This window comes from Bos indicus x Bos taurus, chromosome 19 (assembly GCF_003369695.1).
Source record: "Bos indicus x Bos taurus breed Angus x Brahman F1 hybrid chromosome 19, Bos_hybrid_MaternalHap_v2.0, whole genome shotgun sequence".
NCBI classification, from domain to species: Eukaryota; Metazoa; Chordata; class Mammalia; order Artiodactyla; family Bovidae; genus Bos; species Bos indicus x Bos taurus.
Window position 1 is genome coordinate 8,324,453 of NC_040094.1, and position 21,209 is coordinate 8,345,661.

At 41.6% G+C, this 21,209-nt stretch overlaps 1 protein-coding gene across 2 annotated transcripts in view; it reads left to right on the plus strand.

The window, feature by feature from the left end:
* ANKFN1 (ankyrin repeat and fibronectin type III domain containing 1) overlaps window positions 1-21,209 on the plus strand; it is a 299,993-nt gene that overhangs the window by 272,533 nt on the left and 6,251 nt on the right. For both annotated transcript variants that reach the window (XM_027517947.1, XM_027517945.1), the window contains 2 exons: window positions 4,974-5,140; window positions 12,397-12,610. In XM_027517947.1, coding sequence (XP_027373748.1) covers window positions 4,974-5,140; window positions 12,397-12,610 — 381 coding nt within the window. The remainder of the gene's footprint in view (window positions 1-4,973; window positions 5,141-12,396; window positions 12,611-21,209) is intronic.

A 21,209-nucleotide genomic window follows, 5' to 3' on the forward strand; every position in this document is an offset into this window, starting at 1 on the left:
CTCACTGTGACAGATGCTTCAAGCATCTGAGCAAGTGTGACGGGAGACAAAGCTAAAATTGAAAAAAGGAACAATCACGAAGGGCTAAGCCAGTTAGACTTTATTCTATAAGCAATAAGGAGTCATTAAAAATTTTTAAGGAAAAGAATAATATGGTCTTACTGGGTTTTAACCACTCTGTGGATTGCAGGGCAACGAGAAAAGGGCTGGGCCTGGAGGCAATGAGACAGTTAAGAGACCGGCCCAGGTGGGCATTGATAAGAACTCAGATGGAGATTGCCACAGCAGAGGGACAGAAGAGAAGGCAGGGGCAAGAGGAATTTAGAAGTTAAAATCAATAGGACTTTGTGATTGATTCAATGTGGTTGAAGAGAAAGATGGAGGAGCCACGGAGTCTGAATAGGGTGCTGAAATGGATAACGCTGCCATCTACCAAAACAGGAAATAAGAGGGGAGGAACAGGTTTGGGGGAAGGGAGAGATGATGAGTTAGTTCAGTTTGACAAATGATGAGTTTTGTTTGAGGTGCCTGTGGGATATCCAGGCATTGAGCCTAATGGAATCCAGGCCACAAGCTTATAAGAAATGGCACAGTCCCAACCCTCATTCCTAATGCCCATTTTTCATGATTTAGGATACCATTCCTGAATTCCAACTGTCAACTCGTTCACTACCAGGAATCTTTAGAGAGGCATCTTATGCCCAGGTTCTTTCTGATACCTTGGCAGAGAACCACAGAACTAAACTGACCTTAAGAGGTAATCTTACTGGTTCCTTAGCTTCCAGACTAGGCTACATGGCCCAGACTGATGGGACTCTATTGAGTAAGAGACCTTTAGGAAGAATATTCTAACCTCAATCCTGTTCTAATATTCAAACTACTAAATGCCCCATTCTTCCCAGGGGGATGGGGAAAGGATGTGAACAAAAATTCACTTTGCATCTGATATGTGCCACATGCTGTCTAGGCACTTTATTATTATGTTGTTTTATCCTGCTGATGCTGCTGCGTCGCTTCAGTCGTGTCCGACTCTGTGCAACCCCACAGATGGCAGCCCACCAGGCTCCTCTGTCCCTGGGATTCTCCAGGCAAGAATATTGGAGTGGGTTGCCATTTCCTTCTCCAGTTGTTTTATCCTAGGTAGACATTATTATCCTCGTCTTAGCTATAAAAAAAAAAAAAAAAAAAACCTGAGGCTCCCTGGGGTTATATGCCTATTATGAAGGTAATAAGTGGTAGAAGTGTAATTCAAATCCAGTTCTGTCTTATACCGAAGCCTGAGTACTTTCTGCCCTACAGTACCCCTAATCTGACTTCCAGTGTCGGTGCTGATGGCATTTTAGTCTGTCACTATCTTATAAAGAAAAAAGACAGAGAAAACACCACAGAAAATTAGTCTTCCTTTGTAAATTACTAACAAATCATGCGGTCTGGGATAATGCATTTTTGTATCCTTATACCATTTTGACTGCAAAATGCATGTGATTCACATTAGGAAAAAAATTAGAAGCTTCCAGTCTATCCTCCCCTTCTCAGTGATGGCTACCAAATGTATCATTGCTAAACCACAAAAGACCATGTTAAAGTCACATTTGTTAAAGTGACATTAAAGGCTCCGGATGAAAACCACTAGAGTGGGAAAGTGAAGCACCGTCCTTGTCGTCGGAAGGTCCTCGGCGCTCACTGTGGCGGGTGGCGCGGCCGTGTGGGAGCTGGGAGACCACCCACTGATCCGAGGCTCTGACCACAAAGAGACGCAGCGAGAGGGAGCTGTGGACACCCTGGCGTTCTAGAATTCAGACGGGACTTATAGCATTTCCTCTAAAGAAATTCTTCAGGGCCTCTATCTTCCAGTCATATTTTAGAAAGAAGGGAAAAAAGATGATTTTTTTTTTTTTTTTTTTTTGCAACTTGGTTTGGAAAGGCAGACTGTGAGACACTTCACTCTTCAGCCAAGAGAGGACATCTGTCAAGCGCAAACAGGATATAATTCCTCCTTGAAAGGCATGAAGACACATTCAGGGAGCTACAAGGGTCAAGAGTAAGCTGAAAAGTAACCCTGACTCTTTCCTGTAGAGCAGCCAGTAAATATCAGACTTGAAATATACCTTTTGAAAGAGGAAAATCAAACGCATCTTGAGGAGAGAGAATAGAGGGGGAAAGGAGACTTTGGAATAAAGGTCTGCTCTCTTTAGATCATGGCATACATTTTGTTGTTCATTCAGGCAATAAACTTTGAGAAGTTGGCTTCCCTGGTGGCTCACATCATAGAATCTGCCTGCAGTGCAAGAGACCCAGGTTTGATCCCTGGGTCAGAAAGATCCCCTGGAGAAGGGAATGGCAACCCACTCCAGTATTCTTTTTTTTTTTTTTTTTAAACTTTACATAATTGTATTAGTTTTGCCAAATATCAAAATGAATCCATCACAGGTATACATGTGTTCCCCATCCTGAACACCCCCTCCCTCCTCCCTCCCCATACCATCCCTCTGGGTTGTCCCAGTGCACTAGCCCCAAGCATCCAGTATCGTGCATTGAACCTGGACTGGCATCTCATTTCATACATGATATTTTACATGTTTCAATGCCACTCCACTCCAGTATTCTTGCCTGGAAAATCCCATGGACAAAGGAGCCTGGCAGGCTACAGCCCATGGGATTACAAAGAATCAGACACAACTGAGCAACTAACACTTGACTTGAGAAGTTACAGTGTTCCAGGTTTTGAGGAAATAAAAATTAACAGGAGATATGGTTTTTGCCCTCAAAGAAATCAGTCAAGTAAACACATTATTACAATAAAGCAGGATAAATGTCCCGGTGTATTTAAAAACAAGTGGTCTAGGGTCACAAAAGACAGAAACTAATTCTGCCTGGAGTGGAAGAGGTACCAGTTAAGATTTCACTGAGGAGAAGATATTTAACCTGAATGTTCAAGTATGAGGAGAAGCTGACATGAAGGTATTGGTAGAGAAAGTACTGGAGGAGAAGGAAATGGCATGTTCACAAACACGGAAGTACGAAAGGACCTGTAGTTGGCTCAGCTTGACCAGAGCATAGGGTCAATGCAGGCAGAGGGTGGAAGGCATGACAGAAGATATGACTGAAGATATATTAAAATCCTAGATCTCAAGGAGCTTGCTTTACTGTGATGTTTGGATTGTATCCTGAGTCAAGAAGCAGCTGCTGCAGCTGCTAAGTCACTTCAGTCGTGTCCGACTCTGTGAGACCCCATAGACGGCAGCCCACCAGGCTCCGCCGTCCCTGGGATTCTCCAGGCAAGAACACTGGAGTGGGTTGCCATTTCCTTCTCCAATGCATGAAAGTGAAAAGTGAAAGTGAAGTTGCTCAGTCGGGTCCGACCCTCAGCAACCCCATGGACTGCAGCCTACCAGGCTCCTCCATCCATGGGATTTTCCAGGCAAGAGTACTGGAGTGGGATGCCATTGCCTTCCAGGTGTATAATCAAGGGAAAGCATGAAATGTAGATCATTTGGGAAGAGCTCAATAATCTGCATTTACTGAGATCAGTTCTTCTCAGTGTTAGACAAGGAAGTGTTAGAGCAAAGGAAGTAGAAGGAGGGATCTAATACAAGAGAGAAAGGAAAAAAAAAAAAACCCAAAACCAAAACTACCCAAAATCAGAAACCACTCCTTGAAACAGTGCCCAGCTGGATTAAGGATGGGCCACTGGAGCTGTCACTCCATTCTTCTCTACCCCTTCAATACAAGGAGATCCAACAGAGAAGGTCACCCTTACCCTCACCTGAGTTTCATCCTGAGGGAAAATCAAGCAAGGAAGCAGGCAGTGGTAAGATGGGAATTGTAGGGTACACAAAATCTCTCAATGTGCAGAGAAGTAGGGCTTCCTCAGTGAGGTGTGGAGATGACCAGATGCCCCGTTTTGAGGTAGTGTGGTTTTAGCTTCCCAAAATGGCCAGGCCTAGGTCTCCGGAATCAATAGCAAAGAGGCCTGAGGGCAGTAATTAGATGTTCTTCCTAGAATTCCTCACCAAAGAAGCCAGAATAAAAATGCTTCCACAGATCTGGTGAGTTATTACAGCCCTATTTCTGAAGCCTGAAGCACACCGATACAGGTCAGAGGTACAGAGAGTGAGTGAGGTTCCTGGGAAGTGACTCTCCAAACTCAGCAATGCCAGGAAGAGTCTGGTACTACACAAGTCTGAATCCGAATGCTTGCCTCATCTTACTGGACTCTGAAGTTATGGCATGTGAGCAGAGCCGATCAGAGAAGAATGAAAAATCTGACCACCTCAGGCTGCCTGCGTCAGGCTGAGACCCACCCCTCTCTCCCTTCTCCACAGCAGAGATGAAGGTTAGGCTGTCTCCACTGGCCTCTAGCCCACTATCTTTTAAGAGGAGAAGGGGAAAACATAAATGGTCTGCAGCGCACTAGCTCCATCATCTTTCCAGAGGAGTTGAGGAGTTGAGAGGCAGAAGAGGAATCAAAACTCATCATACTAGGTCCTTAGGAAGTTTTCCAGCCAGACAAAACACAAAACACACCCTGAGAAAAACATGTCTTTTATCTTCTGGGACTTCTGGCCTTGGAAAGGAGCATGCAAGATACACACTAGACATCAGACATGGTAATCAAAACTGGGTTTCAGATGGATATTTGCCTCTTTATTTTTCTCTCTTTAAATCGGTAAGCAAACTTATTTTCCCAGTAGTAGCCCAACTTTAGGGGCTGAACATAAACTGCAGCTTTAGCCAACTCCACTTCCCCATACCCTACCAGGACTTGGTAAACCTTAAAAGGGAATACTGTCTGACTAAAGCCAGACAACTGGCCCCTTAAGAGCACATTTATAATTTATTTATGGCCTAATATTTTCCAATGATAGGATTAATAAATCATGTTTTCATTCAACTTGTTTTCTCTGAGGTATGAATTTCTCTATTTTGATACCAGATCTTAACATGTTTTATTTTGCTTGTCCATTTTCCAGTTCATTTTTGCAGCTACAGGGAGAAATTTATTAGTCTGTATTGCCGCCTTTCTGCTGTCGTGGAGCTGGATTCTCTGAATACCCAACAGTCCCTGAGGGAAGCAATCTCAGACAGCGAAGTTGCAGCTGCCAAACAAAGACACCAGCAAGTTTTAGATTTCATTCAGGTAACAGTTTGTTTTATCGGAGGTAAAAGGAAGAAGGAAGGGACAGGGTGGTGAGGAGAACCTAGCATGAGAAACAACAGCAGTCTGAGCGAAAGACCACGATGTGCAAATAGACTGTTAATTTGGTTAAAATGCGGAACTCGGGGAAATACAAGTTTTTAAACAAAGGCTTAAGAAAAAGCTACAGATAAATCAGTGTTAATAAGAGCTCTATCGGCCCCTGTGGTGGGTCGCTGTAGTCTCCTACGTTAAACAGAAAAACAACTGCCAGAAGAAGTAGAGATCAGAATAGCAGTACCCAGTAGCCCAGTAATAATTCCAAGAGGAAGAAAAACTGTATTAATTAATTCAATATCACAGAGAAAAAGAACAGAATGATCCATCGGCTTATGTAAACCCAAATTCAAGACATAAGATTTCTCATTCTTTGGACTTCTTTCTGGCAGAACTGATATTTTAATGCATAGCTATAAAGGCTTAAAAATGTGTGAGCCCTATGGTGATGTCTCAGGGTCTTGAGACAGTGGGACAGAGTAGTCATCAAGAGAATATGGATCTGGTCTGAAAGTGCCCCTAAATCCCTTGGACAAATCTTAGGATCTTTATGCCTGTGCGTGCATGCATACTAAATCGCCACAGTGGTGTCCAACTCTGTGTGACCCTATGGACTATAGCCTGCCAAGCTCCTCTCTCCATGGGATTCTCCAGGCAAGAGTACTGGAGTGGGTTGCCATGGGATCTTTTTCTCCAGGGGATCTTCCTGACTCAGGGATTGAACCTCTGTCTATTACATCTCCTGCATTGGCAGACAAGCTCTTTACAACTAGCGCCATCTGGGAAGCCCTTTTATGCCTGCAGTATAACCCAATTCACAAAATGAATGCACAGTCCCCTCTTAACCTCAGGGAATACATCTCAAGACTGGATGACTGAAACTGCAGATAGTACTTAACCCTGGATATACTACTTTTCCCTATATGTACATACCTATGCTAAGTTTAATTTATAAATCAGGCACAGTAAGAGATTAGCAACAATAATAAAACAGAACAGTTATAACAATATATTGTAACAAAAATTATGTGAATGTCCTATCTCTCAAAATAGCTTATTGTACAAATTTAATGTCTTTTTCCATCTTACCTAAACACTTATTATGTACTGTGGCCATGACTTTTGCGATTTGAGATATAACAGCAAAACTTACCAGGAATTTCTTTTTCCTTTTTCACAATTTCATGGAATGAAGATTCATTCTTATCATAGATCTTAGCAATTTCATCATACACGTTTTTTTCCCTTACCTTATTAAGTAGAGGACTTTCAACTGTTCAATTAAAGAAAGCACTTTGTAGCTTCTCTTTGTCACAACCAAATTGCCGGCATCTTGCACTCGTGCACTTTGGGGCCATTATTAATTAAAATAAGGGTTACTTGAACACAAGAATTATGATACCACAACAATCTGATAATCAAGGTGGCTACTTAGTGACTAAAGGGTGGGATACGCTGGACAGAGGGATGATTCACGTCCTGGGAATGCTGGGCAGGATGACAGGAGATTTGATCCTGCTATTCAGAACAGTGGCAATTTAAAACTTATGAATTGTTTACTTCTGGAATCTTCCATTTAATATTTTCAGACCTCAGCTGACCAATGGTTATTGAAACTGCAGAAAGCAAACCATGAATAAGAGGGGACTTCTACAGCAGCAATAGCCCCATCGTGAATATCACTTTGAGATACATTCAGATCAATCTGATAAATACAGTATTTGTTGGACACGAGTGTCGGGCACTGTAAGGGAGATACAAAGTTGAATTACACATGGTCCTTGAACTCCGTTTAAAATTCATTAGGGTAAACAAGAAATGTGTACAAATACTATCTGTAAAAATGATTTAGGTGCCAAATTTCTGGCCTCGTCACTCAGTCATGTCCAACTCTTTGTGACCCCATGAACTGTAGCCCACAAGGCTCCCCCATCCATGGGATTTTCCAGGCAAGAATACTGGAGTGGGTTGCCATTTCCTTCTCCAAGGTACCAAATGAGAAATATAAAAAAATAAAGTAAAAATGTTTTGTGTCGACACAAAGAAGTAAAAATTTACTTACATTTGTGGGCATAAAAAAAATGCCGTAGAGGATGTAACTGATATGTGAGCTTGGCCTAGTGGCATAGGCTAGTCTCTAGTGACAAGAAACAGAATGAAGAACTGCCAAAGAAGAAGCATAAACAGATAAGGGAGAAAGAGCGGAAAAATCCTACCTGGGGAATGATGTGTGATCAAGATTAGTTTGGGCATAAACTGAGTAAAGGACAATAGTGAAAAATAAGGTACGAATGAAAGGAGCAATGAAATCAGATCACATGAGGCTTTATTAGAGACCATAGTAAGAAATTTGTACTTGATGCTGTAGGCCATAGGTACCCAGCCAAAGTGTTGGAGAAAGTCAGTAAGAGGATCTCACAGATGTTCAAGATAGATTCAAGCAGCAGAGGATATTCCTCCCATTCGCATTGGTGTGGCCACACTGGTTGTTCACAGTAAGTGCTCATTCTCATTGGCTACTAAATAATTTGCACGTCATTCCTAGACTTAAGGAGAAAACTAAAGGCAGGGAAACCAGATACAAAGCTATTACACAACCCTCCAAGCAAGTTACGAGGACCTAAGATGAGAAAATGCTATGAACTCTGGGCAAATAAAGTTCTCTAAATCTCAATCTCCTCATCTGTAAAATAGGGATGATAATAATAGGTCACTGTGTCACTGAGAGAATTCAATACGATAATACATATAACGATTTCACTGAAGTGCCTGCACATAAGTATGCAATAAATTATACATTCATTCATTAATAAGAAGGGAAAATACTTTAAAGCATGATATGCAAGATTAGGGGTTTATTAAGTACTCATGAAGAAGATATTGTAATATGCTTGCAAAGTGTGAGCCAGACAAGTCCTAGCCTACTTCTCTCATCCTAAATGAGATATTTTAGGTGACCTCTTAGACTAAAAAAATAAACCTTTCAAGAACTTACTTGCTTTCTTGACCTGAAAACACAGTATTTAAAAATCAAAACCATTTCCATCATTTATTTTATTTCTAGTAAAAATGAAATACTGATAGGGTAAGGGGGTGGGAAAAAGAAGAAAGAAGCAGAAGGAGGATAGGAAAGATTGGCATATCTTTTGAACCCAATGTAAGGAATAGGGGAGCATGGTAAGAAGAAGAATGACCAGAATTCAGTTAGCATACATTTTTAGTCTGGAATCTTCCACTGATAAACCTTGGACTATTGGACAATTCATTTGATTCAAGGTCCTCAATTGTAAGAACTGGACTGGATGACTTCTCAAGCACCGAGTTGGCTCTAACATCCCATGGCTTCTTTAACAGCCATAATTAGTTTGATAGAAGCACTTCTTTAACTTTACCTTAGGTTCTATTTCCACTTTATTCCAACTAAGGCTCCCCTGAATCCATTACGTTCAGCCAAGAACACTGACTTTCTTTAGCCTGCCACATACTCCAAGAGTCCCTGGCTTCATTCTTACTTCCAGATGACAGTCCTCACCCCTTTCCTTCTCACCTAGCCTATGGCTCCACTGCTTTCTTCTCTTTCCTTTTCAGCACACCATTAAGTGGGATGGATGAAGGCAAGCGAGGCCAGGAATTCTTTAAAGTTCTAGCCTGCTCTGGTTTCCTAAAGCAGGTAACTTGAGAGCCCTCTGTACGTACTCTCCAGCTAGCCAGCCAGGTAAACGGAGACTTGGATGAAAGCCAGTTCTCCAAGAGTTCAAGAAAGCACTTCTTGGCCAGGCTAAAACCAGACCATCTTGCACCCACAGCCTTCAGTGGACTGCCCTGCTCCATCCAACATGGATAATTTCACTGACTAGAGTTAATGCAGGATCATCTCGCTCCTTAATGAGATTGGGCTTCTCAGTCTCTCCTGCTCAGAATGAAAACCAGCTGCAGCCATTCACCCACTGGCATCCACCGCTCAGTCCACCACACACCATAATCGGCAGAGGCAAGTGCCAGCTGTGGGAGCGTTTGTGTGATTCCAGATCTAAGACAATGTTGAAGGCACTACACAAACCAAACATTGTAAAGAGCAAGGGAGTCTATGTAAATACAGTTGGGAAAAGAAGCCAAGCAGTGCAGCCAGAGAGGAAGGGCTGGGCCGGGGGAGGTGTAGAAAATCACAGATAAGGTATACAGCCTTTACAGACAACACATGCGGCAGAAATGTCAGAGTGCGGAGACTTGGCACTGGGCATATTTGGAGCTGCTAAAGCCGAAAGGGCAATTAGGCTATAATTTATATACTGGAATGCTTCAAATGCTCCTAAGCTGTAATAGAAACACAGCTCATTAAATATAGCCAATCTATCATCCCCTCAAGCACCTTGTAACTGTACTGTGAGAAAACCAATCACCTTTACATTTTAATAAAAATATTATCTTGCCTGAGTACAGAGAAAGGAGTTTAATTTATGGGATGAAAACCAAAATTTTTAAAGGGCAAAGTGAGAAATGGATGCAAAACTTTTAACCAACAGACCTAGTGAGTTCATGGTCTTTCTTTTTTAAAAACATGTCAGCAAGTCTTTAGAAGCTGTATTTGGACCTTAAAATCAAGGGGATTATGTTGTCAGTTATTTTTAGATCAACAGTATAAGGTAAAATGAGTGAAAATTGTGCTTCTTTTAGAGCTACTTAACTAAGTCCGTTAAACTCAGTCCATAGGTTTCCTTCTACCTATGTTTCTGATTTCTCTTCAGTTAACACTTCGTCACTGCATCACTGAGAAAATTAAGAAATAAGCATTGTCTCTACACATAAGTTTTCAAATTTTTATACTAAATCTCACTATCCATCCTCAGTAGTAAGGCTAAAACAACCTATCCAAAGAGAACAAGTGGAGGACGAGTTATTAATAATTGTATTCATTTCTTAAGGCTGCTGCAAGAAATTGCCACAAACCTAGTGGCTTAAACAACAGGAATTTATTCTCTCACAGTTCTAAAGACCAGAAATCTAAAGTCAAGGTGTCGGCAGAGCCACACTCCCTCTGGAGAAGGGGAGAATCTATCCTTGGCTTCCTCCAGCTCCTGGTGGCCACTGGCATCCCTTGACTTGGGGCTACCTCAATTCAATCTTTGCTTCTGTGGTCACACAGCCTCCTCTTCCGCCGGCCACGTCTCCATCTGCCTCACTGTCATAAGGATGTCTTCATGCAGACATTCGTCACTGGAATCAAGGCCCACCTAGATAATCTAGGATAAAATCCTCCCGTCAAAATCCTTACCAATCACATCTTTTGCCATGAAAGGTAACATTCATTCTTTTGTCATATAAGGTAATACAGGTTCCGGGGATTAGGATGTGGACATATGTTTTGGGAGGTCACATTCTATCCACTACAGTAACCGTGATTGTCATTGTAATGACTGAAAATTTTATAAGAACGTACAGCTTACAATGTGCACTCACCTACATCATCTTACTTAATCCTCATAATAATTCTGTCCAAGGACAGAGATCTCAAGTATTAGATAACCATTCACTCATACCTTCACTGGCTGAGCAATCATTTACTGAGTACCTATTCTTGGCACAGCCAAGAGTAAAAGGCACAGAAGCACAGTACCTGCCTTGGCAGGACCTCTAAAAGCTGTCCATAGTCACGCAGTGCCTCACTTTGAGATGAGAGTATGCTGCATGAGGTGGGATCAGTAAAAGCTAGCTGAGAAAGCAACAATCTCATTAAGAAAATGTGTCCAAGCGTTAAATGGAACTTCCACTCTATTTACCCCTTGAACTTCAGATTCTTCCCTATATAATGTTCAGTGGGCCTGCCACCGTTGAACCTTCAGCCCAACTCACTGGCTGACAACGCCTGGAGCTCAATTTCATGCTTTCATTAACAACACTAAAAACTGCCCAGTTCTGTCACTCCAGGATAGAACATTACCAGAAAGCAAGGGAAAATGGCAACCAACCACACAGTGCCATCCATGCATTAGCTCACTCAGACTTGCCTGTCACTCTGAACTCTCACGGTTTCAGAAGTCACTCTGTATTAATTGGAAGCATCTGGTTTGTGGATATTCTTTGAAGAGTATTCTTGAAGTACATATTAAGACTCTAAAAATTGAAATTTGAAAATAGAACATTAGATAGTCCCTTCTATAATCAGAGACACCCTAACCGTGTAGTATCCATACAATAAACATCTTCTAGCCGGAAACTGAGAACCCCAACTTTCTAAGGGTTCTTCAAAAATAAATCATAAAGTGTCAGAGCTGGAAGGGACCTTAGACATCATCCAGCCCAGCTTCTTCTTTTCACAGCGAGGTAAATGGGTCAGAAGTCAATGGCTTGCTCAAGGCACCCCATGAAATTAGATGCAAAGCTGTTTATTCCAGTAATGCTTTACTAGTTCACACAAGACTACAACTACATTTCTTTCTCCACCTGTTCTGAAATTCGGACTTTATCATATGCCTTCCCCATAAATCCTAATGAGGAATATTTCATTACATGCTGAGAATTAATAGCAGTTTACATGTGTGAGAAATGTACCCTGCAGTTTTACAAAGCACCTTCAAATTTATCATTTCACCCAATCATCACAGCAGTCCTGTGGCGTATAAAAGAAATATTTTGTCCACATTTCACAAATAAGGCAACTAAAGCTCAAAGGGGTCAAGTGATTTGCCAAAGGTTGTTCTAGAACCAATAAGTTGCAGAGCCCAGCTGGAAGCCAAGTGTTTCACTATTTGCCTTAAATGAAATAGCCTCTTGGGTAAAAAACATGCAAGACACAAAAGGTTATAAAAATGAGGTATTTTCTGGTTTAGTAAATCTATGTTGAAAATATTTTACCCATGCTCAAAACCAGATACTGTAGAAAATGTATCATGTTGGACCCTCAGGGAAACTTAACGCCTTTTTAAAGCTGTTCACTAATTCAATGCATGCATGTATGCTAGGTTGCTTCAGTCATGTCCGACTCCTTGCGACTGCACGGGCTGTAGCCTGCCAGACCACCCTGTCCATGGAGATTCTCCAGGCAAGATTACTGGAGTGGGTTGCCATGCCCTACTCCAAGGGATCTTCGTGACCCAAGGATCGATTCCACATCTCTTGCTGTCTCCTGCATTGGCAGGCAGGTTCTTTACCGCTAGCATCACCTGGGAAGCTAATTCGGTGTATTTTACCATTTTATTCCAAAGCAAATAGACGAAGTTTGGCGTGAAATGAGGTGGATCATGGATGCTCTACATTATGCAAGATACAAGCAACCTGTTTCTGGCTTATCCATCACTAAGCTGATAGACACTTCAGATGAGCAGAACCTAAAGAAGATCAATTCTACATCATCACATATAGACTGCCTTCCATCACCATCCCCATCCCCAGAGATGCACAGAAGAAAGGCAGTGAGTGGTAAGCAATAAGATCCAAAATTCTGTGTTTCGGTCACCGGGTGCTCGGTCCTAATCTCCACTGATGAGGTTTGTGCTGAGTCATTAGACTCAGCAAGCAGCAGAAAACATTGCTCAGCAGTAAGAGTCTAGAAGCAGAGAAGAAAAAAATCAGAACAGGGGAGGGTAGGAAGCTCAGGCAATGACCCGAGATCATATCCAGTTAGGAGTGGGGAAGATTCATGCCAGTTCTGATTCAAGCTTCCCATATACAAAAGGAATTTGACCAAAACCAGGGAGTAAAGAAAACAGGCCCAGTCTCCAGTAAAATAGGGACTAACAGGAATGAGGCAGGAAGGAGGTCCTAGCCTGGGTAGGAGGTCCAGGCAAACTTCCCACCAGCATGGCACCAGTGTCCCGGGGTGAAGACGGGAAAGCAAGAAACCGTGGGTAAACTAGAATCCTTTGGTCTCATCATGGATACAACAATCTGGAGACAACGTTACTGACAAGCTGCAGGAGATGCCTAGCAAGCCTCCTCCACTCTTAGGAATTAAATTCGACTTTATGTGGTAAATACTAACTGAAAATCATAGTTAACACAAACTTCTGCAAAACCCTTTTATACTTATAAACAGAGAGAAAACATACTAGTCAAAGGCAATATAATGAATGTTCTTGCCTAGAACATGTTGAAACAAATGCCATTTTTCTAATCAATTAAAAATGGTATTTAAGGCATCTTTATTCTATATCTTATAGGAGCCAATTTTATATGTTCTACAATGATAATAATTGATATTTTTAATAAACAGTTCTAAAATGTGACCTTGTCCCATAGGGGGCAGCATGGTGTAGCAGAAAGAGCCTTAGAAATCAAAGACCTGGATTCAAATTCCAGCTTTGCTTTGCTAGCTATATGCGCCTGAACAGATTACTACATCTGAGTCTGCTTCTTTGTATGTAAAATGAGAATAATACTATATACACCTTGAAAAGTTACTTGTGAATAAGAATCTATGTCAGAGGCTCACAGAACATAATAGACAATAAATTGTAATATAGTATTTAATGTTATTTTTATTTCAGAAAACTTTAGCGGGGTTATGAACCTTTTCTATAAGGAAGTTTATGTACATTCTAAAAAACTTCAGTGTCTAAAAACCAAAACTTGGCAAGTGTAAGAACTTGAGAGACACCTATTTATATTACCAAAGGGTTCTATCACTTAACAAATAATTCAACAAAATAATTAGGTAGGTTTTTATAGATTCCCAGTAAGCTCAGGATGCAAATAAAACACTATCCCTACCAAAAGCGAATTAATGGGGGAGACAGACACATTACAAACAACTTCATACTAACTAACTACATATGTGCTACTGGTATAATAAGAATACGCACAGGGTGCTACAGAATCTAATGGGAGTGTTAACCAGGAACTCATAAAATCAAAGAGAGCTTCCTGGAGGAGGTGATAAAGTCAAGTACTGAAGGATAAGCAGAATTTGAACTGAAAAAGAAAAAAGCATATAAGCAGAGGAGGCAGAAGGTGAACGTGTGTTGTAGTTCAGGGAACTGTAAGCAGTCTGGCTGAACTCAGGATCTAAGGATAGTATCCTTTTTTTCTTTTTTTCAATTAAAAAGCATTTATTGGTCACCCATTCTGTTCCAGGCACTCTTAAAGGTAAAAAGGATATAGTGTGTGCTCCCACAGAGCTGGCATTCTAGGATGACAATGAAAATAGAAACAAGATGATTTCAGATAGTGAAAATTCCAAAGTATAATACAAAACAGCAATTAAGGTGGCTAGGAAGGGTGCTGAATTCACTAGGATAAACAGCAGAGACCTGTCTGTGAAAGTTACATTTGAACCAGCCAAAAAAAAGAAAGGGATCCAGTTATGCAAAGACCTGGAGTCGGAATATCCCAAGCAACAAAACAGCAAAAGGCCCTGAGGTGAGCGAGGGGTGAAAAGATGGCGGAAGTCTTTGGAGTAGATTGAACAAAGGGGCTGGTGGTGAGAGAAGGGGTACAGAGAAAGGCAAGGAGCAGATCAGGCCGGGCGTGGAAGGAAGCTGGAATTTTATTCTGTTTGTGATGGAAAGCCACTGAAAGCTTTTAAGCAAGGATGGATTTATTGCAAGGATTTAAGCAAGGATTGAATTATTCTTTAGAATCAAATCTGTCTGTTGCTTGAAGAGACCAATGTTGGAAACAGGGAGATCAATCAGAAAGCTATTAACAAAGAAGATAGCAAGTTTTCTGGCATCAGGAAATTATGATGTCATTTACCAAAAACAGATGGACAGGAGGAGAAAAAGTTTGAGCAAATGGGTATGGTGAATTTAGGTGAGTTTTAGGGCATTCCATGCAAAAAGAAACATTCAAAAGCAAATAGGATGCATGGGGTGTGAAGTTCAGAAAAGATAAATGAACTAATAATATAGATTTAATAATTGTTGACAAATGAATGCTTGGTATTCCCTATGAAAATGTTTTATATTCCCCATGAATATGCTTGATATTCCCTAGAGAGAGTAGGTAGAGTAAGAGAGGAGAAGGAAAGATGTCTGTGGAACAGAGCAGCAAAACTTCTTAAACTGAGAAGTGAAGACAAGAGGAAGAAGACAAAAAAGAGAGCAGTGTCACAAAAATTAAAACATGTCAAATGATGGTAGACAAGGTTAAATAAAACTGAACAGCTTCTATTGTTTTGTTTCGTCTTTTCAACAAGAAAGTCGTCAGTAACCTTGATGACAGCAGTTTGAGAAGGAAAGGAGACAGAAACCACATAGAAATCGATCAGGGAGTAACCCGGAGGTTAAAAAAATGGGACCAGTAAGGATACCCTTTTCAGAATCTTGTAGCTGGGGAGGTGTGAGCTTGAAAGGGCATGTTTACAAGGCAGGACACATATACCCTCTGTTGTTCCCCAATTCACATAACTCTACAAACAGCTCTTCAGTTTTACTCCCACCTTCACAGCCGTTGTCTGTCCTCTCTGCTCACAGAACTTTCTCAGTGTTTAATCTTCTCTTAGCCACAGGCTCCTAAGTAGGTCCCCCCTGGCTGTATGCGGGTGGCCTCTCTCCTGTGCCACGTAAGTGCCAAATTCTCACGTTGCCCAGATGACGGGTTACACACACTCCCTGCTGGGAAGATCTGGCCAATTACACTTGGATTTTATTATTAACTTAAAATGTGAGCGATCATCATTCTGTTTCTTAAAATATAACTCTCTCTTGGGTCCATTTATTTCTCTGAAGCCAAGATTCCATGGGCTGTGAAACACAAAGATGTGGAGGGCAGTAAGTGAAAAATGGAACCCGGGGACCGGGAAACTGATGGGAACGGGGAGAAACATTTAGCATCCCTGCACAAAAGCAGAAGCGTTTCAGAGCAACAGAATCTGCACCTGCATACTCTGTCCTCTCCACTAGGGTGACTATTTTTAATTGCTTGGAAACCATTAATGAAAAGGGGAAAATCCAATTTAGAGGTACATCCCCTCTGGGTTGCTCATAGGTCAAAGTTTACAACACAGTTTCATTCAGTGTGAGCAGGGGTCACCTAATTTCTGAGAAGTCTGCTGGAAATGCAAAGCCTGTCACAAGCCTAGACTCTGGTACCAGCCCAAGATTCCGCTTGAAGGCTGTTGAGTACCTTGGATTTGTTTGTGTGTGTATATGTGCATGTGGTTGGACGGGCAGGGTGGGAGGTCAGTGGAACTCTTTTACTTCCCATTTCTGTGTGGTTTTCAGACACAAAGTACAACTCCTCTGAGTCAATTAAAATTAAGCATCTCCCAAAGACCCAAGGGGGAAAGTTGGCTCCTAGCAAAGGCAGCACAAGGCAGGGGGTGGAATGCCTGGTCCATGGCTAGGTATTTTCTCTCCCACTCCTTTTCTGTGGGTATAGTGGTCACAGACAGCAGCAATTTTTTTTTTTTCCCGATACTGCTATTTCTCCTAGTGATGCATGGGTGAGGCAACAAAGGGGAGGGGAGGCGTTGTTTCCTTCAGATGCATGTGAAGATTATCCTGATCTTCCAAATGTAAATCTTCCCAGTAAGATTTCCCCCAGATGAAGTTAAGATTAAGAACACTGTGGTGTAAACTAAACAGCCCAAAAAAATACATAAATAAATAAATAACAGGAATCTGAAGATGGGAAATTAGAAGGTGAACAAACCCGTGAGCTTCTACTCAAGGCTTGATGATTTATTAAAATTCTTTGTTTCTAAATTATCTAAATTCTACCCAAATACAGTGGAAATAAATTCAGTGAAGCACACACACAGAAAGTACCAGTTTGAACAGTGATATATTAAAAATGTGCAGATAGATTCTTAGGGCAAATACTACTTCTTTTTTCCTTTCTTTCTGTCCTGCCATGTCCCTTGCCTCTAAGAGAAAAGCAATAGCTTTAAATCAGGTATTCCTTCCTGCAGTGTCATCTCCCCATAACACCCTCAAAATCCACATCAACTCTACTCTGCTGTTGTTGGCCTGGTCCGCAGAGGCCAGGAGTTGCAACACCCATTACGATGGCAAGAAAGCCAGGCTTCCTGAGCCAGCACTAATACTATGGGCAGAACTTCCATCAGACAGCTCGTGGGTCAAGCAGAGGGGAAACGCGAGGCTCTACCAGCGCTGGTCTGCCCAGTGGGCCCTCTAAGGGAAATTGAGGAGCACAACCAGCTTTATTAAAATAACAACCGGGCAAGGCGCCTACGATGCTTAATGGAGCATATGGCCTGGATCTGGGGATGGAAGCTGCACTTTGCATTCTTTTCCAGGAAGGGAGGGAGTGGCAGTGGCCTAAAATCCCTGGAAACTCTCCTCGGTGCCCTGGCTGGCATCCTGGAGATTTTCCCAGCTTGTTCTGGGAGGGGTATCCCACTCTAAGCAATAGGTTCCACTAAGTCCTATAATAAATAAGACAACCACCATGGAAGTCAAATATTTAGATTCCCACTAGAGCAGGGTTTCCAAAGGTCCATGAACTTACAATATAATATTTACCACTTCATACTTAAGCCCTTTTTCATCTCTTTCCTGGGTTAGCACAGTTATAACTTGCTCTTTCTCTTGATTTATCTCCTATCTCCCTTGCTCTTGGGAGTTATAGTAAAAATTTACATAATTTACAAATTCTTTGCTAAATCTAGGATGAGAAATACAGTACTGGACTAATACAAGACACCATTCAAGACATTATTGTTCTTTATTATCAATGTAATTCTCATAGCAAAATCTTGAAGTTTCTTTATTACTGGTTTGTATTATTAATGAGTCACCTCTTAATACGTTTTCTAGCTATTCTCTATTTAAAAGTGAAAAAGATTTCAATATTAACACCTTCTGTTTGTAAGGCACTTAAACTATGTTTAACAAACTAATTTAATCCTTATAGCACCTATAGAAAATAGGTAACATGATTACCTATATGCTACAGATAAAGGGGCTAAGTTGGGAGGGGCTAAGTGATTTGTTCAACATCATATACACAGTAAGGAGCAAGGCAGGACTTCAGCCTAATTTTCAGATAATTGTTCTTTCTACTACAACTCTGCTGACTCAAGTTAAGAGTCACCAAATATGAAGCAAAATGAAAAACACAAAATGAAGTTAAATGATGTAGATGATTGTTTTCAGACTATTTCTGTGGCAGATTAAATTAGATCTTTTCAGACTGCTTTCAGTATTGTTTTTAGGAAGCAATCAAATCTCACTCTTTAAGCTTTCAGATTTCAATATTTGTTTCAGTTTCAATTCCATGCAGCATTCTCTACTGAGATTCTTGTACGTATCAGATATAGCACAAGAGGCTAATAATACAATGATGATGAATTCACACTCTACTCCTCATGGTCTGTTCATATGTCCATGTTCAGATCTGGGAAATATAGAGGATGTATGTCCCTTAGCTTAACTCCTTCCTTAGTCCTTTCCTTCACTGACTGGCTTCTCCAACATTTACTAAGCAGAGCTGAATAAGACACGGTACATGCCCTCTGGAGTTTACACTTAATGAGAGAGATAAAAATATAAAAGAATAATTTATAATAAATCTTCATAAATGCAGTAACAGAGATATAAATAAAATGCTTTATGAGCCAAGAGAACTGAGCAACTAACTCAACCTGGGGACATCAGCACCAGCTCTTCCTAAGACTGAGTCTTAAAATGTGATTCTCAATCAAAATATCAGAATGTCAGCCCTTAAAGCATACCTTCATATACTCACTAGTCACTATCTGTATGCTGTGGTGTCAAAGTGCAAACTGTTCTTGTAGAGCATTTGACCTGACTACAGGCTGGAAAGAGTTTAGCGGTACAACCCCCTTAGCACTTGCTTCTAGACATTTTTACTATCAGACACCTAGTGGGTTAAACGGTGGCCAACCAAAAGACATGTTTGTGTCCTAACTCTCAGAACCTGTGACCTTATTTGGAAAAAGAGTCTTCACAGAGGTATTTCAGAACCTTGAGATGAGATCATCCTGAATTATCCAGGTGGGCCCTAAATCCAATTACGAATGTCCTTAAAAAACACAGAAGAGGGTCCATGTGAAGGCAGAGGCAGAGACTGGAGTGATGCAGCCCAAGGTATACACAGCCACCAGCAGCTGCTGCTGCTGCTAAGTCGCTTCAGTCATGTCTGACTCTGTGCGACCCGATAGATGGCAGCCCACCAGGCTCCCCCGTCCCTGGGATTCTCCAGGCAAGAACTCTGGAGTGGGTTGCCATTTCCTTCTCCAATGCAGGAAAGTGAAAAGTCAAAGTGAAGTCGCTTAGTCGTGTCCGACTCTCAGCGATCCCATGGACTGCAGCCTTCCAGGCTCCTCTGTCCATGGGATTTTCCAGGCAAGAGTACTGGAGTGGGGTGCCATTGCCAGTAAGAGGCAAGACATTATATTTTCCCCTAGAGCCTCCAGAGGGAGTGCCACCCAGCTGACTCCCATGGCTTCAGACCCTCACAGCTTCCAAAGCTGTGAGAGAATACATTCCTGTTGTTTTCAGCCACACGGTGTGTGGTCATTTGTCACAGCAGCCACAGGAAACTAATACAAACCTAACATATTTCTCTCACTAAAAGCTTAACATAACTGTGTGGGCATCACACCAAGTGGATCACATGAACTAGGTCCCAGCCCGCAGGAAGCTTCCACAGAAAGCCATGGGAATAGCAGTAGAGCAGGTCTTTGAAAGAAAGAAAAAAGTGAAGTTGCTCAGTCCTGTCCGACTCTTTGCGACCCTGTGGACTGTAGCTCACCAGGCTCCTCTGTCCACGGGATTCTCCAGGCAAGAATACTGGAGTGGGTTGCCATTTCCTTCTCCAGGGGATCTTCCCGACCCAGAGATCGAAACTGGGTCTCCCGCATTGCAGGCATACGTTTTAACCTCTGAGTCTTTGGTCTTTGGTGTGACACAAATCTGCATATAGGTTCCTATTCTGCCACTTATCAGCTTATATGAGCTGGAAATTTTAATAAGCCTAGGCTCCGGTATCCTTATGTCCGAATGGGAACTGGTGTAAGAATTAAATAAGATAAAGCTCCCAGAACACTGAGCATGATGGCTGGCTCACAGTGAGCACTAAGTAAACATCAAGCACTATTATTATTATTGTGGATACAAATGAATAGTATATATGGATAGCTGAATAGACGTCAGTGATCAAATAGAGAAGGAAGTTTGACTAAAGTCAATTACCAGTTAATTGCATGGATCTTACTTCCAGCCCAGTGTCAAATCTTCAATTAATTTCTCTTCATCAAGGCTCTATGGCACCTACCACTACCATCATCAAAAACAGCTAAGAGTTCTGAGACTGTTGTCTGTTTCCACATGCGCACCTGTGGCTGATTCATGTCGATGTCTGGCAAAAACCACTACAATATTGTAAAGTAATTAGCCTCCAATTAAAATTAATTAATCAATTTAATAAATAAATTTTAAAAGATAGGGAAAAGGACTGTCTAAAAATTGTTTTAAGAAAAGCATTCAGCCCAAGCCTTTATCCAGTTCTCTTAACTTGAAAAGCTGTGTCTGCCTTCTTCCCTAACCAGGAGTCCTTACGTTTTTTCACTAAAGATCGATGACAGCACCGGCGCTCCCAAGTGATCCTCCTTGCTATTTCCATCAACTTACTGCTCGCATCTTCAGTCGTTCCCTTTCCAACAGTGTCTTCTCTGCCCACAAACACCTTCCCTCAACTGTGCTACCCACCATGTTCCCGTTCCAGCCCTCCAGGATGGTTTGGCCAACCGCTTAAGTTCAATCTGTCCCAAATCAAATTTACCGTGTCTTCCACTGCCCGACCCTCTTGCAGTTAAACTCCTCTGGTTTGATGCTATTCCTATCTTCCAGGCACCAAGGCTAGAAACATATTTGTCATTTCAGGGCCTTCACACTTGCTTCTCCAAGTTGCCTAGAACACTATTCCCTAAAATTTTGATAAAGCTGGTTCCTTCTGATCATTGAAGTCTCATCTAGACTCCAGAGATTCCTTCCCTGGCTACCTTATTTAAAGAACCTCCCTCCCAAGTCACTCTCTAGCTGAAATCCAGTTTCATTTTATTCATAGAACTTTACACTCTCTGAAATTAATC